This window comes from Pimephales promelas, chromosome 22 (genome assembly GCF_988280905.1).
Source record: "Pimephales promelas chromosome 22, fPimPro1.hap1.1, whole genome shotgun sequence".
Lineage (NCBI taxonomy): Eukaryota > Metazoa > Chordata > Actinopteri > Cypriniformes > Leuciscidae > Pimephales > Pimephales promelas.
The window spans coordinates 7,740,687-7,762,272 of record NC_142790.1 but is presented as its reverse complement, the minus strand read 5'-3'; the positions used below and the strand labels follow the sequence as shown (position 1 = coordinate 7,762,272).

Here is a 21,586-nt window from a genome sequence, read left to right as displayed (position 1 = left end):
ATAGACAGGAGGAAAAGCTCACAGGCAATCTTTTACTGTCTATGAGGCAATCAGGGGGACATGGGTCCATAAAAGCAACGAGACAAAATATTTCAAGAACGTTTTTGAGGAATTATGATTTAGATTTGTCTTGGCACAATTACTAGAAGATTTACAACTGTAATGTTGTGCAACAGAAAGTACCGTGGTTATGGCGCAATCTTTAGCCTACAAAAACGGCTTCTACGGGGCTGTGACGTAAGATACAAAGTAATGGAGCATTTTATACTGTGGTGAGCAGGACGGCCGAGGGACGTGAGAGAAAGTCGCGAGGCCGATGGTGCGATTGCTAATGAGCAGAACCTGTGAAACACACCGGTCTCGCGACTTTCTCTCACATCCCTCGGCCGTCCTGCTTACCACACATACATTGTTGTGTTTCTTTAGAAATAAATGATGGGCAAATTATGTCTTTTGACGCCTCAGATGTAAAGTTATTCGCTGTCAAAGTGACGCCAAAATGAATGGGAGTCAATGGGATGGTAACAGCAGGTGAAGTTGCTACAATGGCGGCTCTCGCGAGTCGCGAGGCTTCAACTTCTGGCTGATGGATTACCCCTTGGTGCTGCTTTTGAGTTGGGACAGCATTCGTCACGCCGCTGTGATGCAATCGGCCTTCAAACACGGCCTTTGGAGGATGCAGCCTTCACATTGGGACACAGCTACTAATTCTATTTTCGAATACTATTTAAGACAGATATGCGAATTTGGGACGCAACTTACATAGTGGCAGGGAAAAATTATCTCATACAAATTATTAAACAAAATTATAATATTTATAAAATGTAAATGTCTATCGTAAATTATACACAGTCTCTAACAGAGGCAGAACATTTCCAATGCATTAGAAGTAATTACGATATTGCATACTTAAATCACTCTTAAGTTAAACTAACCGCATTTATATAAATGTAAACTACATTTTCATTGCAAAACTGCAAAATAAATTGTCCCAGGAACTGTGATGTTTTGGTCCCCCTTCTACTTAATCTCTGTAAATCAAGTTAACTATATTTAATAAAGTTTTCAAAACAAATAGGTTTTTGATAGACATTTTTATACTGATACTAAGAAGAGATGTTTTTTATCATGAAAAAAATTCACTACTGCTTATGATATTCAGCGCTGACTTTACTATTACAAACTATTTTCAAAAAAAAACAACAACAGAAAAAAAGAGTCAAATACCTAAAAATGGATTTCATCTCCAATGCGGATAAGCTTGGGTCCTGCCTGTCCAGAAAACACTTCTCCTGACTGTACACTTTTATGTGCAGCATGTTTAATATTCCTTGAATTCCCTGACTATATAATGCGCTTAGGCATTTATAAGGGCTGTTTATAGCACATTAATATGCATAATTACCCTCATAAAATATGAGGGAATCTATCAAACTTGCCAGGAACCAATTGGTCTTGACCCGTGCTTAGAGAAGATGAAAATTTAAACATTACCAACAAATTGCTTTTAAGGAGATAATAAGATGAAACTATTAGATTCATCAGAATGAAGATGTCTTTTCAAAAAGGCATTTATTTCAATAGACAAGCAGGCTGCTGAATATAGTTTGTGTTTATTTAATTAATAGGAAAACAGCCATTATTTTTGAGTGTATCATGTGATCATTTAGTGGAATAATGGAACGCAAGTATAATAATGCCTATAATTATGCGAATATTACTATTATTATTTGAATTAATTAAATTTAATGAGGCAATTTAAATGACTATATCTTCCTAATTGAACAGCTGCATTAATCTAATGTGTTAGTTCGGACCATTGCATCTTTAGGCCTATACACTGTTTTGTCAGTTCAACTTGTTCAGTTGTACTTCATGGTAACATCTCAAGTAACTTGTTTTTTTGAAATGAAATAAAGTATTTAAAAAACTGATTATAACTGAATTAAACCAAATTGAAAAAAACAAACAAAAACAAAAAACAACAACAACAAGGTTTTACTGAAGCATAACAGTCAGTAGATGTAAGCTGATTTCTCCAGCAAGGTAAATTTACTTAAAGGGACACTCCACCCATTTGTGTTAAGTTTTCCATTGTTAAAACAGTTAAACAATTGAATGGTCGTGCAACACTCTCTCATTTTATCCTGAGACGAGAGAAATCGTCTCGGTTACGTATGTAACCCTCGTGCCCTGAGTAGGGAACGGAGACGTTACGTCGGATGACGGAGAATGGGGGTTTCGCCTAGAGAGCCAATCCTCTTCGAGTATTAAAAAAACGAGCCAATGGCAAAGAAATGCCATGGGTCTGCGGAATTTGCATAGCGTATCCCCGCCTCACCACGTGGGTATAAACAATAGTATCCAGCTGCAGACCCGCAGCACACCAGTTTCAGAACCCCAACACCAGAACCCCAGCGCCAGAACCGGAAGTAAGGGGCGGGGTTACGTTCTAACCAACCAGCTTAGGTTCGAAATCTAAAAATGCCACCGAATGTAATTTGGAGGGTAGGCTATTTTACACATGAAACAGCTTTTATTGAACATGAACTATACGTATGTTATGATGCTACATTACAGTACAATAAGCATTTTAAAACATTGATTTTGTGTAATATAATTGTATAGTTTCAGTTATCCGTTTCATTGTATTATGAGTTACTTGCTGATCATACTTCCTGATTAAGAAAAAATAATACTTGAAACTTATGGGCATTTTAATGTATAACAGTTTAATAATTTTAGCTAAGCAGTTTATACATATGCTACCTGTAGATTTATGAAGGTAAGACCTTTTTTTTATTTTTTTTATTTATTTTTTTTTTATTAAGGAGTTAACTGATAAAAACAAGACAGGCATTGGAGGTTTTCAAAATTATACAAAATTCGATAACTCATTAGACCTCTGTGATATTTTATGTTCTATTTATTTATGTATTGTGTTTACAAAAATCTTTAATTGTTTTGAAATTGAAGATATGTATTTGTATGATGATTTTGATTGTTTAATAAAAACAAATAATTTAAAAAAACGCATGGGTATTTTTTATAAAATACACTTTATTCCACAAGAACATGTGCAGCATGCATTTTTTTCCCCGTGTAAAATAATAATGTCAAAATCTAAAAAAGAGAGAGAAATTTCGGCATTGTTTTAAACGAAACAATAAAATATACAAAACGACCAATTCAACCCTGTTTTATCACAAAAAATACCCATGCGTTTTTTTAAATTGTTTGTTTTTATTAAACAATCAAAATCATCATACAAATACATATCTTCAATTTCAAAACAATTAAAGATTTTTGTAAACACAATACATAAATAAATAGAACATAAAATATCACAGAGGTCTAATGAGTTATCGAATTTTGTATAATTTTGAAAACCTCCAATGGTTGTCTTGTTTTTATCAGTTAACTCCTTCATAAAAAAACAACAAAAAACAAAAAACAAACAAAGGTCTTACCTTCATAAATCTACACGTAGCATATGTATAAACTGCTTAGCTAAAATGAATAAACTGTTATACATTAAAATGCCCATAAGTTTCAAGTATTATTTTTTCTTAATCAGGAAGTATGATCAGCAAGTAACTCATAATACAATGAAACAGATAACTGAAACACAATTACTGATATACAATTATATTACACAAAATCAATGTTTTAAAATGCTTATTGTACTGTAATGTAGCATCATAACATATGTATAGTTCATGTTCAATAAAAGCTGTTTCATGTGTAAAATACCCTCCAAATTACATTAGGTGGCGTTATTAGATTTCGAACCTAAGCTCCACCCCTCACTTACGGCCCTGGCGCTGGTGTTGGTTAGAACCTAACTACGCCCCTTACTTCCGGTTCTGGCGCTGGGGTTCTGACGTTGGGGTTCTGAAACTGGTGTGCTGGGGGTCTGCAGCTGGATACTATTGGCCCAAGTAGCAGTGCTTCGCCTTCAGAAAATATAGTATTTATACGGTTAAAAGATGTCTGTGTCTCATATGGCCTTGATATTTGTACAGTCTGTGACTATACAAACCACAACATGTAAATAGGAAAACGTTTGCGTTATTTTGTCACTCATTTGGATTAGTATGAAAGCTGCAACCATTCACATCTAGTCTTTGTGCTAAGCAAGGCTAGCGGTGGATGCGTCAAACAGACTTATAGCACGCATGGAGATGAAAAAGGTAAGTATGGACTTATCTAACTCTGGGGTATAAGGTGAATAGGCTAAAGTCCCAAAAAGTCGGAGTGTTCCTTTAAATCTCGACTAAAAAAAGTTACTGAACATTTCTACCTTTATTGAAATTGAAACATATTCATTTAACATACATAAATAGGCTAATATAGGTGTTTAGCCTCAACAAATATATTTTAAAAAATGTATTTGGACTTTTGACTAAAACTTTATTGTTGCTTGTACAACTTATTCCCTGCGTAACAACAATAATAAAACCGTGTAGTATCATAGGCCTGTTTTAAATGATTTTCATATAATTTTACAGATTATAAAACGACAATAGACCACGCATTTAAAATGTCTAGACTTCCCAAATATAGAGCACATGCTCACAGATTGACGTTTACTGTGAGTGATCTCTCTCTCTCTCTCTCTCTCTCTCTCTCTCTCTCTCTCTCTCTCTCTCTCTCTCTCTCTCTCTCTCTCTCTGTGTGAATTCCTCGCATACCGCTTTGTGTGGAAGTGAATGAGAGGGAAGGAGGGGTGAAGACGCAACTTCTGCCGATAGAAGGAAACGCTGACTTTTTTATTTCTCAAACTCTCGGCCTGTTTTCGGCGCCTGTTCACTCTGCTCAGCTGATTGAGTCTGGATATTCTGTGATTTATAACATCTAACGGTATTGGGACTAAAGAGGCTCAATTGCCGATGCGTAGACGGCAACTGTCGCAATCCGTTATATTAAGTTGCATAAGACATTTAGGAGAACGCGTAAACTTTTTGATGGATAGATGAGCGTAATTTAGGATAAAACGCGCGACGTTTTGGCACCCACCACGCAAAAGACAAACGGAAGGACTACATAAATGTTTAGGAGAATATTTTAACTATAGTAGGCTACTTATTTGCGCTATTCTTGAATATCCGTCTGCCACGTTTGAAGACGTAAACGAATCGAAACCGTCAAGTTCCTCTAAAGGCTTTTTTTAAATGCGAACTCTTTATTTATCAACCGGTACATTAGCTCAAACTCGCACATTAGTAAATTTGAGCGACTTAAATGCTGTTGAAGTTAAGCAGAACAACCACAGAATGCTGGAGTGAAGGCACTGAAGATGGCATCGGCGATTTTTGAGGGCACATCCCTGGTGAACATGTTCGTGAAGGATTGTTGGGTTAACGGGATCCGCAAGCTCATCATTAGAGGAGAGGAAGAGGAGTTCTTTGAAATAAGGACTGAATGGTCAGACAGAAACATTCTTTACCTGCACAGAAGCTCCTCGGATTTGGGAAGACTTTTACAAAGACTCCTGGAGTGTTTCCCCGAAGACAGGCGAAATTTGTCAAAGTGTCCTCTGATAGGTGGGTGTAAAGTGTTATTATGTATAAAGTGCAGTATTGTAGCCTACTTGACCAACTTTCTATTCTATTCTATTCTATTCTATTCTATTCTATTCTATTCTATTCTTCAACTCTACTTAGGATACTGTATACATAGGCTATTTGTATTTGAGGTGTAGTAACGAAGTAAATATTGCAAACATTGTATAATTTGTGTTGACTTCTACTATTAGCCTACGTCACTACATTTTAAAAGAGCAAATTGATACTTTTACTCAGATGTATTTCTCTTCAAACTGTATCCTTACATCTGAGATTGCAAAGCTAAAGAAAATAAACTGAATAAGCTATACAGATCAGTGATATCCAGTTCGTGAATGAATTACAAAAAAAAAAAATATTTGAAACTGTCATTGAACTGAATGATTCATTCTAATCGATTTCAACTCTACCATGCTGGTACCATGCTCTACCATGTTCCTCTCAACTCAACTATTCATGTTTTCTCTACATACATATATCACTCCATAATCTAGACTGTTCCACTTTATTGTACTTTACAGTGCTCTGTTTTTCTCTTTTCTGCTCTATATCCTACTCTAGATAAAAGTAGAATTAGATATTCTACACTATTGCAGGGCTACACCTCATTTTACTACAGTTCCCTATACTCTATTCTGCACTTTTCTAATTTTCCCTAAAATTTGAAAAATGCGATTGTCATCTTAGGATGCTATTTATACCAGTTTAAAATTACTTCTGTTGGTTTAACAATGGAGTAAGGTTTATTCAGGTATATTAAATAATATTTTTATCTAGAATAAAACCAGTTAATTTAACACATATTACAGTTTTTCTCAAATGCTAAAACACATTTCACAAACATTTCGTCCATGTTCTCCAATGTCTAAACACAACACCCTTTTCTAAAGCTACATAAACACAACCACACCTTCTCCCTTCAAAACTCAAACTTTCACACCAAAAGAGCAGCTCAAAGCTTTCAAAAATGTAAACACTATACACATCATTACACACTACAGGAAAACAATTGAAAACACAATGCTCAATTTGTGAGAAGGTTCATTGTATCATAACTGCCAATGCGTATTTTTAGAAACTTTATAGTAATGGATATTCTTAGATCTCTGCAGAGGATTAATCATTTAGATTTGTGAGTTTCATATGAAGAGTATAAATCTATAGTAAATTCTGTACACTACTGTAACACAACTCAATGCAAAAACAGAATCTATTGCACACAACAGTACTCTTGAAAACATGATCAGGCTGTGAATTTTTTTATTTATTTATTTTATTTACACCACAATCCCTGTGCAGCATCATGTCGCTGAGCTGCATCGGGCCACGTCACCTCGTCCACATCGCAGGCTATATTGTCTCTTGCCAGGCACCGCGGGAAAAACGCCCTGGAATGGCGGATCCATCCTTGGAAGTTCTCCACTGGGATGTCAATACAGGCCAGCTCCATTGCCCTTAGGAGGTTCTCTCTAGTGTATGGTTGTCTGTCTTAAACCTTCCATCTCCACGATGAGAAGAACTCCTCTATAGGGTTCAGGAAAGGGGAGTAGGGTGGCAGACAGACGTTTAAAAAGTGGTTACTGTTGGTGGTGAACCACTCTCTGATTTGGTTTGTTCTGTGGAAGGGTACATTGTTGTTGGCGGTCCAGGAAGATATATTTTAGCTCCTCTAGGAAGGTTAGGAGACGTTGGGTGTTGTAAGACCCAAGGACAGCCTGCCGGTGGGCAAGGCCCTCCAAACCCAAGACACCCCCCCCCCCCCCCCGGACTCTTAGTCCTGCTTCAGCCATTGTCATGCCATGGACAATGGCATGGTCAATGACTGTTGCTCGCATCTCGTCCGTAATGATGGTGCGAGGTTGTCTTGCTCTCCCTCCTGGATCTTCTCCTCTCCCTTGTTGGCCTGCTTCTCTTCCTCCTTGGCCAGCTCTTCTCCCTCCTCTGACTCGATTACCTCTTCTCCTGACTCTGCCTTCATCCATTGTGTTTGTTTGGAATCTTCAGCAAACTGTACACTCTGAACTTGCTTTCATACATGTGGTCACAGCATTAGCAACAGGTGTTTTCAATTTTGAGTCGTTGTGTGTAATGAATGACGCCAGGTGTGTTCATTTTGTTCAAATATTGCTGACTGTGGCAAGCATTTTGCATCACATGAGCTTTCATTTGAGAATATGAGCAGAGCTCTTTTGCAACTTGTGTTTTAGCAAGGAAAAATGTGTTAAGATTTATGTGAATGGAGGATTGTGTTTTGTGAATTGTGTCTTCATGTGAAATGTGTTTATGATATTGGAAAATGATGTCTAGATTTAGTAAATGTGTTTAGACAACTGGTCATTTGGTTTAGAGGATTGGCTTTTGTGTTTTAGCATTTGAGAAAAACTGTAATGGAGCATTGCGTAAGTTCTAAAATTTCTAACTGTTACTGACACCAGTGGCCGTTAGAGAAACTGCATATGACGCGCCAATTCCGACCCGACTCCTCCACACACAATTCACCTTTGGCTAAGCCCCGCCCCACTTAGTTACTGTTGCTACATGCTAAAGTGTCCGATAGAAGTAGGCAAAAGGGGCTGCAATATGCGTTCGAAGGCTATATATTCAAGACATACAGGTGAAACGCAAGAAACAACAAGGCATCCAAAATGGAGGCAAAAGCATAATGTTACCGGTCACAGATGAACCACTGCATTTCCTACTAATCGAGACGGAGGCTGGGACTAAAAATATCAGGGAGCAACACTGTTCATGCAAAGCTGGGTAGGTCTCTATTCATTTCTATAATCGTTATTACAAAGCAAACGGACTACATGAGTATAACGTTGTATTTATTAGCAGCGTGTGCTAGCGTATCAACAACCGATATGAGAACCGAAATCATAACCTAAAACATTATAAAATGGTCTAACTAGTATAACTTTACACTCACAGTAACACTGTGTCCTAACTACACGCGACGGGATAAAATTCCAGCGACAGCAAGTGTGTCTGTCCACACTAGACGCGACGCGACTGTGAGACGCCACACATTCAGAACAGTGTGTGAGCGGAGTCTCTCTGTGAAAGCGCACTGCTGGCCATAATCAAATCAAGAAATAACATTATTAACAATCAAAAGATTAACAAAATATACTCATTGACTAATTTTGTTATGAAGTACAGTTGTATGTTTGCATAGAATTAAACGCTATATTACATGCTTTCAAAATCTGAGGTAAATTATCCGTTATCGCTTGTGGCACAGTGACCTTTTTCAGTAAACTTTTTAACTAAAAATAAATAATGTGTACTCATAACCAGTGTAATTTTTTCTTCATTCTTTTAGCCGCGACATCGCAGAAATAGGAACTGTTTCTAAATTAGAAACTTTGCGTGTCGCCATTGCGTTTGGTTAGGACAAAAACTCCGATTAACATGGAAAAGATACCTTTTATCGCGTGTCGCGGCGTAGCGTCGCATGTAGTTAGGACACGGTGTAAGGTTAGAAGTAAAAAAAGATGTGCTTGTTGATCTTTGCGGGGTTTAGCTGACTGAGGACATCCACACAGTTTAATCCAAAGATGACACTTGTCAGGATTTTACTTCGGTTTTGGGAATGGAAAAAACGGACACCCCCCTCCAACCTCACTGGGAAACGCGCATCTGTGTTATAAATGCCCGAGGCACAATGTTTAACCATATTTTGGATAAAACTACGAACTTCTAGGGCGTGGCTTAGCCAAAGGTGAATTGAGCCTATAGGCTGATAGAGGCAACCGTGGTGGACAGTCAAGGTGTCTTTCTTTCTATTACATTATGATTGGCTCATAAATGTACAAATGAAAACTTTTTAAAGATTTTTATAAGTAAAAACCTACACAAAGGTTAAGGTACCTGGGGTAACACCTGACAATGGATATTGTGTTTTTTTTTTTTTCCCACCAGAAAAGACCCGGAAGCAAATACTTTTCTTTCTTTTCTTTTTTCTTTTTTTTTGGTTGTTTGGGGACAAGGTTAAAGTATTCTGTTTAATAATTCACTCTGGACTAGATAGTGACACACAAACCATACCTATCATGTGACACCTTGCTGTCTGAAAGAGATGAGTCAGTGACTAGCTTTCTTAATATAGAGCAGCCTTTTTTTTTTTTTTTTTTGATTTCACATTCCAAGACAGGCAATACACTATTGGGATTAAATTGTTAAAACAGGCTAAAATTACAATGGAAACCTACATAACTGCATTATTGCAGCATAACGGCAGTGCTAAAAATTCAAATGGGCCCAAACTGTAACTGTCCCATGTAGTCCAGGCAAAATAGCCCATTTTGGAGCCAAAAATAGAACTAATTGTAAAAGAATTTTTTTCAGCATAGATCATTTCTATGAGGTGTCCAGAACAACATACTAAAAGTCCTAAGAAATCCTAGTTGAGGAAATATGTTTAATTCTCATCAATCCGAGATGTTTGCCAGTAAGGCCAGACAACAATACACCCCAATGGGGCTATTTTTTTCCTTTACTCCTATCAAAATAAAACTTTATACAATGAAAGTACCCATGAAAAGTAACAAATTTTGTATTACAAGTTTCTTTGAAAATGAATTGTATTATGCAAATGAGCTATACACTAATCGAATATGCCCAAAATATATTTGAGGCACTTAAAAATGAGTCCTGCAGGTATAGTTCAGTTATAGATCAACTATGATGCAATTGGGTCAGCTTTCCTTCCTCAGTAGTGTCATCTCATACAGTTTCTACAATGTTAGGACGTTGTGATCAGTTTTTGCAGATATCTTCATTGTGCAAGATGAGATGACTGTTAGGGTTGTCTCATTGTGAAACACTGTGTTTAACACAGTCAAATGACATGCAGAACTCTTTTAACCAGACATTTCAGACTAGTGTGATTGTGTGACATGGCATCTGGACACGTCACCCGCTCTGGGGATTTGTGGTTGGCATGCCATGCAATGTTGGCATGATGCATACCACATGTCATCTTGTTGTTGGGTTGGTGATTTTGTCTTTGTCTGACTCTGTAGCCTCTGAAGCAGACTCGGTCTTGGAAACCATGTGCCAAAGGGCTTTTATATTGTGGCTGAAATGCCTGACCTCAGAAAGAAATAAGCATTCACAACCTTTGAAAACAAAATCACCGGCACCCTGGAAACAAGACAAGCAGGAAATTACCCACTTCCTGAATATTTAACCTTTTCACACCTTTTTCACTTTTTTTTGTATCTTTTTCTTTGTGGTGATGTGGTCAATACATTATTGGATCCAGAGTTTGAGTCTGATAGTGCTGCTTATGTTTGTGTTAGTGTTGTACAAAAGTCTGTCAATTATACGCCCTCTCTTCACGCCCATTCCATTATAATCCCTGTATGCTTAAGGTTCAATTTGCATAATGATTTAGATGTTTAAAAATTGCCTAGTAACAAGTTCGGTATTTTACAATTAAAGCCCTGTTTTAAGATCGTTTCTGATTAAATAGATTGGTTAGGATTGTTTTTTAGACAAATGCTGCTGTCATGAAAATTTTCGCTTTCTGTGTTAGCACCCCCCCCCCCACCACCACCACCTTTACAATGGTACAAAGCTAACACAGAAACCGAAAATTCTCGTGACAGCAGCATTTGTCCAAAAAACAATCTTAACCATTCTATTCACAGTTTTTCTCAATTGCTAAAACACTAAAATCTATTGGCTGAACAAAGTTCTCATTTGCCTGAACTCATTTAGCTAATTGTGGAGTCTGTTGTCAATACCATAAACAATTTCACATGGTACAACACAATTTGCAGATCTCACTTTTCAGCAAAACTCTGAACTCATTCTCATTCTCAAAACACATTCTGCACTCCAATGCACATATCATCCATACTGGTAAACACAAGTGGCAACAATCAAATTCAAAAAGAGAACAAATGTCATTTGATTGAACACAACCACTCAAAACTGATTCAACCTGTTTCAAATGATGTGACAACCAATATTAGCCATTTCAGAGAGCAAACTGAACTGAGAGGTTGTTGAAGGTGGAAAGGAGAAAGTCTGAGAATGGATAGAAGTGTGAGAGGACCAGGGCGTATGCGAGGTGGTCGAGGAGGAGGAGGAGGGCAAGAAAGAGGAGGAGGAAGAGGATGAGGAGGGCAAGAAAGAGAAGAAAGAGGAAGAGAAGGGCAAGAAAGAGGAAGAGGAGAAGGAGGATGAGGAAGAGGGGGGCAAGGAAGAGGAAGAAGAGGAGGAGGGGGACAAGGGACAATATTGCTTGTGATGTCGACGAAGTGCTTTTGCCTGACCCAGGCCAAAGACAAGAAGCACATTGATCACGTTTACTCCTTTCATTTGTACCGTATACTGTAGTACAGTGCACTGCTGTAGACTGTACAATGAAAAAAATATGAAATTTGTTTTGAGATTTGTTTTGACATATAGTTCTCCCTGAGAACTATATGTTTTGAACAATGTGTTTTAATTTTTTTGGTGTATTGTTTATTGACTGCTTGATGGTGTATAGCATTTTGATCACTTTGTTTATGATTTGAGAGCAGTGTTTGAATTTGAACACAGGTAAAACTGTTTTGAGAGCAGTGTTTGAATTTGAACACAGGTAAAACTGTTTTGAGGCGAAAGTTTCATTTTGCAAGAGGAGTCAGAGGTTTTGTAAATAGTGCTTGAAGATGAGGTTTTGTGTTTAATGTTTTCAGAAAATGGAGCAAGGTTTCAGAAATTGTGTTTTAGCAATTGAGAAAAAAAAAACTGTAATCAGAAACGATCTTAAAACAGGGCTTTAATTGTAAAATACCGAACTTGTCCTTTAACCTCTTTGGCTCTTTCTTGGCTCAATCTTTGATTCCACTGACCCTCTGCTTATAGACCCTTTTGCAGTTGGTAAACATGCTGACGTTTTTTCGTGGGCGGAGCTTAGGTGGAGGCAGAAAGATCCATCTGGCCGCTTCACTAACGCTAGTTAGCAAGGATTGTTAGCTTGTTTTTTTTAATAATAACTGGAGAAAATGCGATATTATCTTAATGTGTAAGGTCACCCAGTGTCCAGGACCGCGATTGTTATTTCCAAAAGTTATTTTTAACGGACGGAACCAGATTGGCCGACCTGTAGCCGCCTACACGCTCACTCAATGCATGGACGATCTGACGGGATTAACGTACGTTACCTCGGTTGAGTGGCCTGACTTCTACACCTACCTTATAGAGAAACCAATCGTAAAGAGAAACTGAGGGCATATAAATCTTTAGATGCCTATAAGGTCCTGTACAAGACTTGTGTGTACGATCCGCAGTTCTGCCGAGCCAGCGCCGAGACCACGACAATGTAAAGAGTGACATTACAGTGCGATTTTAATCATGTGAATATTTTCTAGAAATAAAAGTTCCAGATACAGCATATTCATGTATCATCAATTCTTGCACCAAACAACACAACAAGATGACACTTAATAATAGTAACAATTATTTAAGCTCCTTATTATGTAGCTGAATCTGTGCTGTTTTGCATTGGCCGCCTCCAGTTTTCACTTTGTTTTGCCTCCAGCTAGCGCCGTGACGTAACTGTGACGTTGGCGCAAAAGGGGTCTATAGTGAGACATATAGCTTTCTCTGTCATTTCATTATGAGGCTGATGCTGTAAGGGGCACCTCCTAAATTTAGCATTCGTGGCATTACACAAACACATGCATATGGGATTAAAATCCTGCCATGATTCAAAACTGAAAATAAAGTTCTGAAAGGTTGAAACTAAAGAGAGAGAGAGAGAGAGAGAGAGAGAGAGAGAGAGAGAGAGAGAGAGAGCGCTTTCTAACGATGTCTATGATGACGGTGCAGATCGCGGAGCAGCGGGATGATTTACAATGCCAACTTTTGTTGAATTTATGAGAAATCTACAGACGCAAAGTCAATGGAGACGGTTGGATTGTTTTCCCCCGCTGTGGGCGTGGCCTAAATAGGCTCTGTCTCATGCACAGTATGACAAAAGGCGGGGGATATGCAGCTTATCATACGCTTCCCCAACGTATGCGCCAATAAAAGAAAATAGAAATACATTAAAATCAATTTAGATTTAAAAAGCAATAATTGCATGAAAACAGGTTGCTGACAAGTCTTTTGGGTCGAGTCGCAAGTCAAGTCTGAAGCCTTTTGGCCCGGGTCGAGTCACGAGTCAATTCTGAAGTCAGCTGTTTGTGTGACTCAAGTGCGACTCGAGTCGAGTCTCAGACTCGAGTCCCCATCTCTGTTCTAGGGTACAGAATATTAGTCTTGGAGGTGGGAAACCACCCACTTTAGCAACTGTATAATGCAACCATCATTAACAACCATCCAGAACTCCTTAGCAACCAGCTAATTTAGCAACTGCAAAACATCCTCATATATACTTACAGCTCTGTGAAAAATTGTGATTGCGATACCACTTGAGTATGTTTTGTGTATTTTTATAGAAATTTATGGGGCAGAATACATACACAATCATTTTTTAAAAATGTGTTTGGAGAAAATTACATCCTTGATGAGATAATAATTTGCGGAATTGTGCTACTCACTGTAAAATACTAAAAAATAACACTGTCCGCATGTTTGAAGCCACAATAAAAACATTTTAATAGCATGCCATTTGCCATGGACGCTGATGTAATGTATTTCTGGTTTGTTTTTTACTTTTGTGAAAATGTGAAATTATTCCAGTGAGCTAGCCTTTACTATTTAGTGGAATAAAACAATGATTTAACACTTTAAAACTGGTTTAGAACACATGATTACATTTGTGCAAAGTTGATAGACTCCACTTATATATATGTTTTCCCTTTGAGAACATTAGAGCATGTCAATTTATTTTAAGTGGGTAGCACTGTCACTTCACAGCTAGAGAGGAGAAGCCAGGCTCATTCGGAGAGCCAGTTCTACTCTGGCCAATGAACGAACAGTGTATGATTATGATTCAGGCAGCATTATAGGTCAGAAATCAGATTGGTTTGGAACAATTAGAATATTATCCAGTTCCGTCTGGTTGAAGATCGGAGTCATACCAGTAAGGAGACGGGTTTGTTAAGGATCAGTGTCAATGAGGCCTTCATAGGGGAGAGTCTAGTTGACACCACCTCTGCTGACACTTCAGGAATACGTTGTGGTCGTGTCTAGGTGCAGGTCCTCCATCTGGTCTGGATACGGCCCTGATCCGGCTGATTACATCATGCATTGTTGTTGTGTTTAGGCGCAGGTCCTCCATCTGATCTGGATATGGACTGGATCCGGCTGACTACATCATGCGTTGTGGTCGTGTCTAGGCACAGGTCCACCATCTATTGTGGGTACTGCCTGGATCCAGCTGATTACAATAAACCTCAGAATAAGTAGAAAGACTAACATTAGTGTAGATGCCATTCTTATGATGTAACGAGTACATCGGTGTTTTAGGAAGAGTTCCCGGTTCCGGCTGACCTAATTTATGAAGCCTAAGAATCATTTAACTGATTTGAATAATAGGAATGTATAATTTTCTATGTGTATGCTAGGAAAAACGATAATAGCAGAGAGGGACAAAAAGTACTAGGCCAACACGTTTTTCATTCAGCACCTGCATGACGTAACTGAAAGCAGCAGAAACGGAGGAGCAGAGCAGTAAGAGGTGCTTGTTTAAAAGGCTGCATTGCAAATCCTCGTCGCCAGAAAAGTCCAAAATAGATCGTAAAAGGAAACGTGACTGGAGATTACAAAAAACACAAGTTAATGTCGGGATAGCTTTTCCCAGGTGGATAGAGCTAATACAGGATAATGATTTCAAAAGAGACTTTTTTTTTTTCAAAATAGTTGTCTGTTTTCTTCTCAACGGGTAAGTCAGTGTTACAGTCTTAATTACAAGCTTTTTTCATTGTTTGGTTGTTGTAGATTCCACTGAATGCAGCCTTAGTTTGACGCTTTATCCACTCCCTTCATTTCCACATCCACTTCAATAAATCCACAGAACAACTCGGGATGAGTATCTTCGTTTACTTGGTAATCAACAAAAAACATCAGCATAGGAAAATTACAAAATAATAAAAACGATTACTTAAAAAGAAAGAAAGATAAAGGTCAAAAAACTGTGAGGCTCCACTCTATGTATGCCCGACTGTTTCCGTCGAATACTTCCTCCTGACTAACGTCATCATGAATTCGCGCGAGAGTATTCCCAGCGCGTATAGGTGAATCCACTAATGTAATATAAAATACACTCTATATTATCCACACACATTTTAGATAATTAAACAATTAACTCTGTAAATATCTGTAAATATTCACTTAAATTTTCTCCACATGAAATAAAACATACAAATTACTGTTTAACACATAATTAAACTATTTATCAAATAACTGAATTTAGGCTCCTACATTACCGGCCCCTAATTGTTATCAATGTCCTTGAAACAATTATCAAAACTTAAATTAAAGGAGCCTAAATGATAACTAACAAACTATCTAAAGAAATATTCTTGGTCTTCGCCCTATCCGGATTAGGGTCTTTCCTTTGGAACAGCTTATACATCGTCCTCAGATCCTTGAAGAAGACATAGCTTTGTTATCGGGCGACAAAGCTCGTTGCTCTTAGTCTTAACTTTCACCTGACGAACGAAACCTTTGTTGTCAGGAAAAATCTCCACAATTCTTCCAAGTGGCCATGAATTTCTGGGCGATGAATCATCCACAATCAGCACTACGTCACCAACACTAAAGTTTCTTCCAGGTGTGAACCATCGTTGACGTTCTTGGAGCTGCATAAGATATTCTTTACACCAGCGTTTCCAGAAGACATCCGCGAGGTACTGAACTTGCCTCCATCTGCGGTTAGCATACTGATCATCCTTGCTAAACACTCCTGGCGGTAACTCAGGCTTGACCTTGAGTAACAACAGGTGGTTGGGCGTTAAGGCCTCTAAATCATTAAGATCTGAAGATGCCTGGGTGATAGGCCTGCTGTTTATGATGGCCTCAGCTTCACACAGCAAGGTATGGAGACCTTCATCATCCAAAAGTTGTTCCTTCACTGTGATGTTCAGAATTTTCCTCACCGAACGAATTAGCCGCTCCCAGCATCCTCCATGATGAGAACCTGCAGGCAGATTGAAGTGCCACTGGATTCCCTTCTCTTGCAAATTCTTTGCTATCTTGCTGGTGTTCCATTCTTTTATGGATCTTTTCAACTCACTGTCAGCCGCCTTAAAATTGGTTCCATTATCAGAGTACATCTCTTTGACTTGTCCTCTTCTTGCAAGAAATCTTCTTATTGCATTAAGGCATGCATCAGTGTCAAGTGAAGATGCGACTTCTAGATGTTCAGCTCGTATGGCAAGACATGTAAAGATGACACCATATCTCTTGACTTGCGCTCTTCCTCTTTTCACCAGAAATGGACCAAAGTAGTCAACGCCGACCCTTGTGAATGGAGGACTGTCAGGCAGGACCCTGCATTCTGGTAGATCAGCCATGAGTTGCTTACCAGCAGTTCCGTGTAATTTCTTACAGCTGATGCACCTGGACAAGAACTTTCTAATAGCACCGTTTGCTCCAGGGACCCAGAATCTTTGACGTAGGTGTGCCAACATATGATTTCTCCCGGAATGAGCTGTAACATCATGAATGTGCTTTAGCACAAGCATCGTGATGTGTGAATCCTTTGACAAGATGACTTGCTGTTTGGAATCTTCTGGCATCGCTGCGCGGCTCATCCTTCCACCAACTCTGATGACTCCGTTTTGAAGTACAGGGTTCAGCTTATAGAGCGAACTACTTTTCTTTACCCTTTGATGTTCCTTTAGCATAGTCAAGTCTTCTTTGAAGCTTTGTTTTTGACCGTATTTCACAATTTCTCTTTCTGCTTCAGTCAAATCTTCACAGGTTAGGTGTGTTCCCTTGAAAAATTTCTTGAACTCATTAATTCTACTTTCTCCTTGTGAGTTTTGTTCCTTCCTCTTTGATTTCAGTTCCTTAAGCAAGTTTTTAAACTTCAGAAACCATGCCACCGCACGTTTTAGTTTTGGCCAAGATGAGTAGTAGTTCATCAACTGTTCCGTAGCATTTTTGGGCTCTTGCGTCTGAATAACATGTGCTTGAACTACCCTCTTAACTTCCGAATCATCAATGTCCAGCCTTCCGGGATCTGGATTCTTGGGCCACTGATCTTGTGCACAAAGCAGAAAACTTGGTCCTAAAAGCCAGCGTTCATTGTTCAAAAACGCTTCAACAGTCTGTCCCCTCGAAACATGATCAGCAGGATTCAAATTGGTGTTAATGTATCTCCACTGTGAAGTCTGGGAGTGCTCCAGGATTGTTGTGATTCTATTGGCAACGAAAGTCTTGAATCTTGTGCCTTCGCTGTTCAAGTACTTCAGCACAGCTGTGCTGTCTGTCCAAAAGACTGATTCGTTAAGTTCCAGTTCAAGCTCTTTCTTCAGAAACTTGTCCATCTTGACAGCAACAGTGGCTGCAGTCAATTCCATTCTTGGTATGGTAGGAGACTTTAAAGGTGCAACCCTTGCCTTTGCCATAATTAGAGTGGATTGAGCCTCACCGCTTGCAGTGCGTAGCAGTAGGTAGCTGGTCGTTCCGTATGCGTCCTCACTAGCATCAGCGAAATGATGCAACTGTGAAAAGACTGGCGCACCAAACTGCTTTGACTTAACACATCTGTCAACTCCAAAGGTCTCAAGCTGTTGCAATCCAGACATCCATTTTTTCCAGCTCTTAATGACATTATCAGGCAGATCTTCATCCCAGCTATACTTCTGCCGACATAAGTCTTGCAAGATCCTTTTGGCAGGCAGTATCACTGGAGCGAGAAAACCCAACGGATCAAAAATGGAACAGACAAGGGACAGTAGGCCTCTCCTAGTGTGTGGTCGAACCTTGAGGTTGATTTTGAACTTGAACTGATCCGTTTCAGCACACCACTGAATCCCCAATGCTCTTTCCATAGGTAAGTTCTCCTCATTCAAGTTCAAATCCTGAAAACCCTGGGCCTTTTCCTCTTCAGGAATGGAGTTGAGCAACTTTCGACTGTTACTTGACCATTTTGTAAGTCGAAATCCACCTTTTGCCAACATATTCCTTAAATCAGCGCAAAGAGTGATTGCTGTTTCTTCATCTGTAGCTGACTTAAGACAATCGTCTACGTATAAGTTTTTCTTCACAGTTTTGGCTGCTTCTGAACCAAACTCATCCTCAAAATCTGTAGCACATTTCTGAAGTGCAAAGGTTGCAACGCTTGGCGAAGATGTTGCGCCGAAGATGTGGACCATCATCTTGTGTTCGACAAGTGCCTGCACATAGTTCCCATCAGGCCACCAAAGAAACCTTAAGAGATCCGTGTCTTCATTGCTGACTCTGATCTGGTGGAACATAGATTCCACGTCAGCCATGACCGCCACGGCCTCTTGCCGGAACCTCAAGAGAACCCCCACCAGCGAGCTGGTTAGGTCCGGTCCCTGCAGGAGCTGTTGGTTCAGCGATGTTCCTTGAAAGCTCGCTCCACAATCAAAGACAACACGTAGTTTTTGTTTAACTGGATGTCTAACTCCGTGATGAGGCAGATACCATGTTCGTCCCTCATTTGGCTGACATTCAATGTTATCCAGCTTCACAGCGTAGCCCTTCTTGAGCATGTCATCCATAAACGCAACGTATTCTGCATGAAACTTGACATCTCTGGAGAATCTTTTCCGTAGGTTCAGTGCACGTTGCTCTGCGACTGATCTGTTGTTTGGCATATACAATGACTTGTTCTTCACTGGCAGGCAAACACTGTAATGACCATTCACAAGTTTTGAAGACTGAGACACCATGTCAATAAACTGATGATCGTCTTTGGACATTTCAATGTCTTCATTTTGTCCAGCATCAGGAAAGTCCAGCTTGAACTGCAGTTGCCAAAGCTCTTCTAGCTTGGCTACTGAGATACGATTGGTGGTGACTCCTGTCAATGTGTTTGTCTTCCTCATATCGCTTTCACCTCTGAGAGGCCCATTTACAGTCCATCCTAATATCGTTCTCACGGCGTACGGGCCGTCATCCACGCTGTTAATCACCTGCAGTGGCTCCATCGCCTTAGGAACATTAGCTCCTATGAGTAATCCAACCTCTGCTTGGATAGTGGGGAGTTTCACCTCCTTTAAATGAGGCCAACTGTCAATATCCTCTTGACAGGGAATATTGTCTTTGGTTACGGGGATATTTTTCTGTGAAAACACCTCTGGAAGTTCAATAAAGTGGTTGCCATCCAAGCTACTGATTTCCAGTCCATTCACAATGCAAGTGTTAACAATAGATTCATTCCCCATTGTTTGCAACAAGATGTTTGTATTGCGTCCGTTCATACACAGTTGTTTTATTAATGACTCCGTAGCAAAAGTAGCTGAGCTACCTTGATCCCAGAATGCGTACGTTGTCACTGCCTTGGTTCCCTTTCGTGCCTTGACGCGTACTGGAATGATTGAAAGAGCACAGCTTTCCTTACCGGCCCCGGTGACTGCAAAAGTTTCCTTCATATGTACAAGAGCACTTGAAACAGATTGCGGTCCACAATGCTCGCTTGTAGTTGTTTCTTCACGCAAGCCTTTAGTGTTCATGTGCAGCAATGTGGGATGCAGTCGAGAGCATTCTTGACATTGAGCTTTCTCTTTACAACTACTGCTCATGTGACCATGCTTCAAGCATGCAAAACAAAGACCTTTGCTCCGCAGGAAGTCAATTTTTTCTTTGTGCGGCTTGCACGTGAGTTTTCTACAGACTGCGAGGCTGTGTTGCTCTCCCTTGCAATAAACACACGGCTTGTTGTTTGCGTCCACAGAGACAGTCTGTGTTTTTGGCGTTGATTGTTTGTCACTTTCAATCTTGAATTTGTTTTCAGTTTGGGAGGAGACAATGGCCGCCGTGAATACTTTCTTTGGTCTGAACGTCTCTGGGTATTGTAGTTTGGTTTTCTGTTGTACTGGTTGTTTTGGTCTGGTGGTGGTTTCTTGAATGTTTCCATAGAGTGGGTTTAGTATATATCTGACTTGCTTGTTGACAAATTCGACAAAATCCTTGAACTTCACCCTTTTCTTTGTTTTTTCTTGTAGATCGCATGCAGACTTTCGCCAAGCTTCTTTGAGTTTGTATGGGAGCTTGTTAGCCAGTGCCTTTATGTTAGCTGTGTTGTCCAAGTCTTCCATGTAGCTTATATCAGTCATTGTGTTGCAGCAGCCTGTAAGAAACAATGCAAAGGACTGCAGTGCAACGCCATCTTCTGACCTAATTGTCTGCCAATCCAATGCCTCCTTTATGTAAGCTTCTGCTATCTTGTAATCATCACCAAAAAACTCCTTCAGCATTTCTTTCGCTTTAGCATAACCTGCTGAGGGTTCCATGTGAATGCAGCTTTTTACCAACTCATGTGGTTGTCCACTTGTGTACTGCAACAAAAACTGTAGACGATCACGACAGTCACCAGTGCGGCCCTCAATTCCATGTTCAATAGATCTGATAAAGGATTTATACTCAAGCGGGTCACCCTTGAATGTTACAATAGTGAGCTCAGGGAGTAATGTGGCTTTGTGATTCTTCACAAGGTACTCAGTGACTTCAACTTGCTGAGAAATAGCCTTGCATAGACTATCAAGCACAGGTCCATCATTGAGGTCCATGTTCGATGCAGATGAGGTTCTTTGTGGCCTTGCTAGAGGAACCTTGTTTCCAAGCTTGGGCGTAACCGGTGTGTATTGTGATGGTGATTGGTAAGTGATGTTCACCTTTGTTTCAGCTATCTGTTCATCATCTTCTATAATGCTCTCAGCTGATTGTTTGCATTCATATTTTTTCAAAACTTCCATTTTTGCATCTGACTCTGCAAGAGCAGTTTGCATTGCATGCATCTCCCTTTTAGCCTTTATCGCAGCTTCAATTCTTTTTTGCTCGACATCAAACTCCGCCTCTCGTCGCTTTTCTTCTGCTTGCAGCTGAGCTTCCCTGCATCTTTTTTCTGCATGCCAATCAGCTTCTTCCTTTTCTAT

The 21,586-nt window shown here is 39.5% G+C and overlaps 1 protein-coding gene across 1 annotated transcript in view; it reads left to right on the top strand.

Annotated features, from left to right (window-relative positions):
- The first annotated feature begins 4,672 nt into the window (after positions 1-4,672).
- pxdc1b (PX domain containing 1b) overlaps positions 4,673-21,586 on the top strand; it is a 43,500-nt gene continuing 26,586 nt past the window's right edge. Inside the window, exon 1 of the mRNA XM_039666428.2 lies at positions 4,673-5,546. Within this exon, the coding sequence (XP_039522362.1) occupies positions 5,300-5,546 (247 nt within the window). The 5' untranslated portion in view covers positions 4,673-5,299. The remainder of the gene's footprint in view (positions 5,547-21,586) is intronic.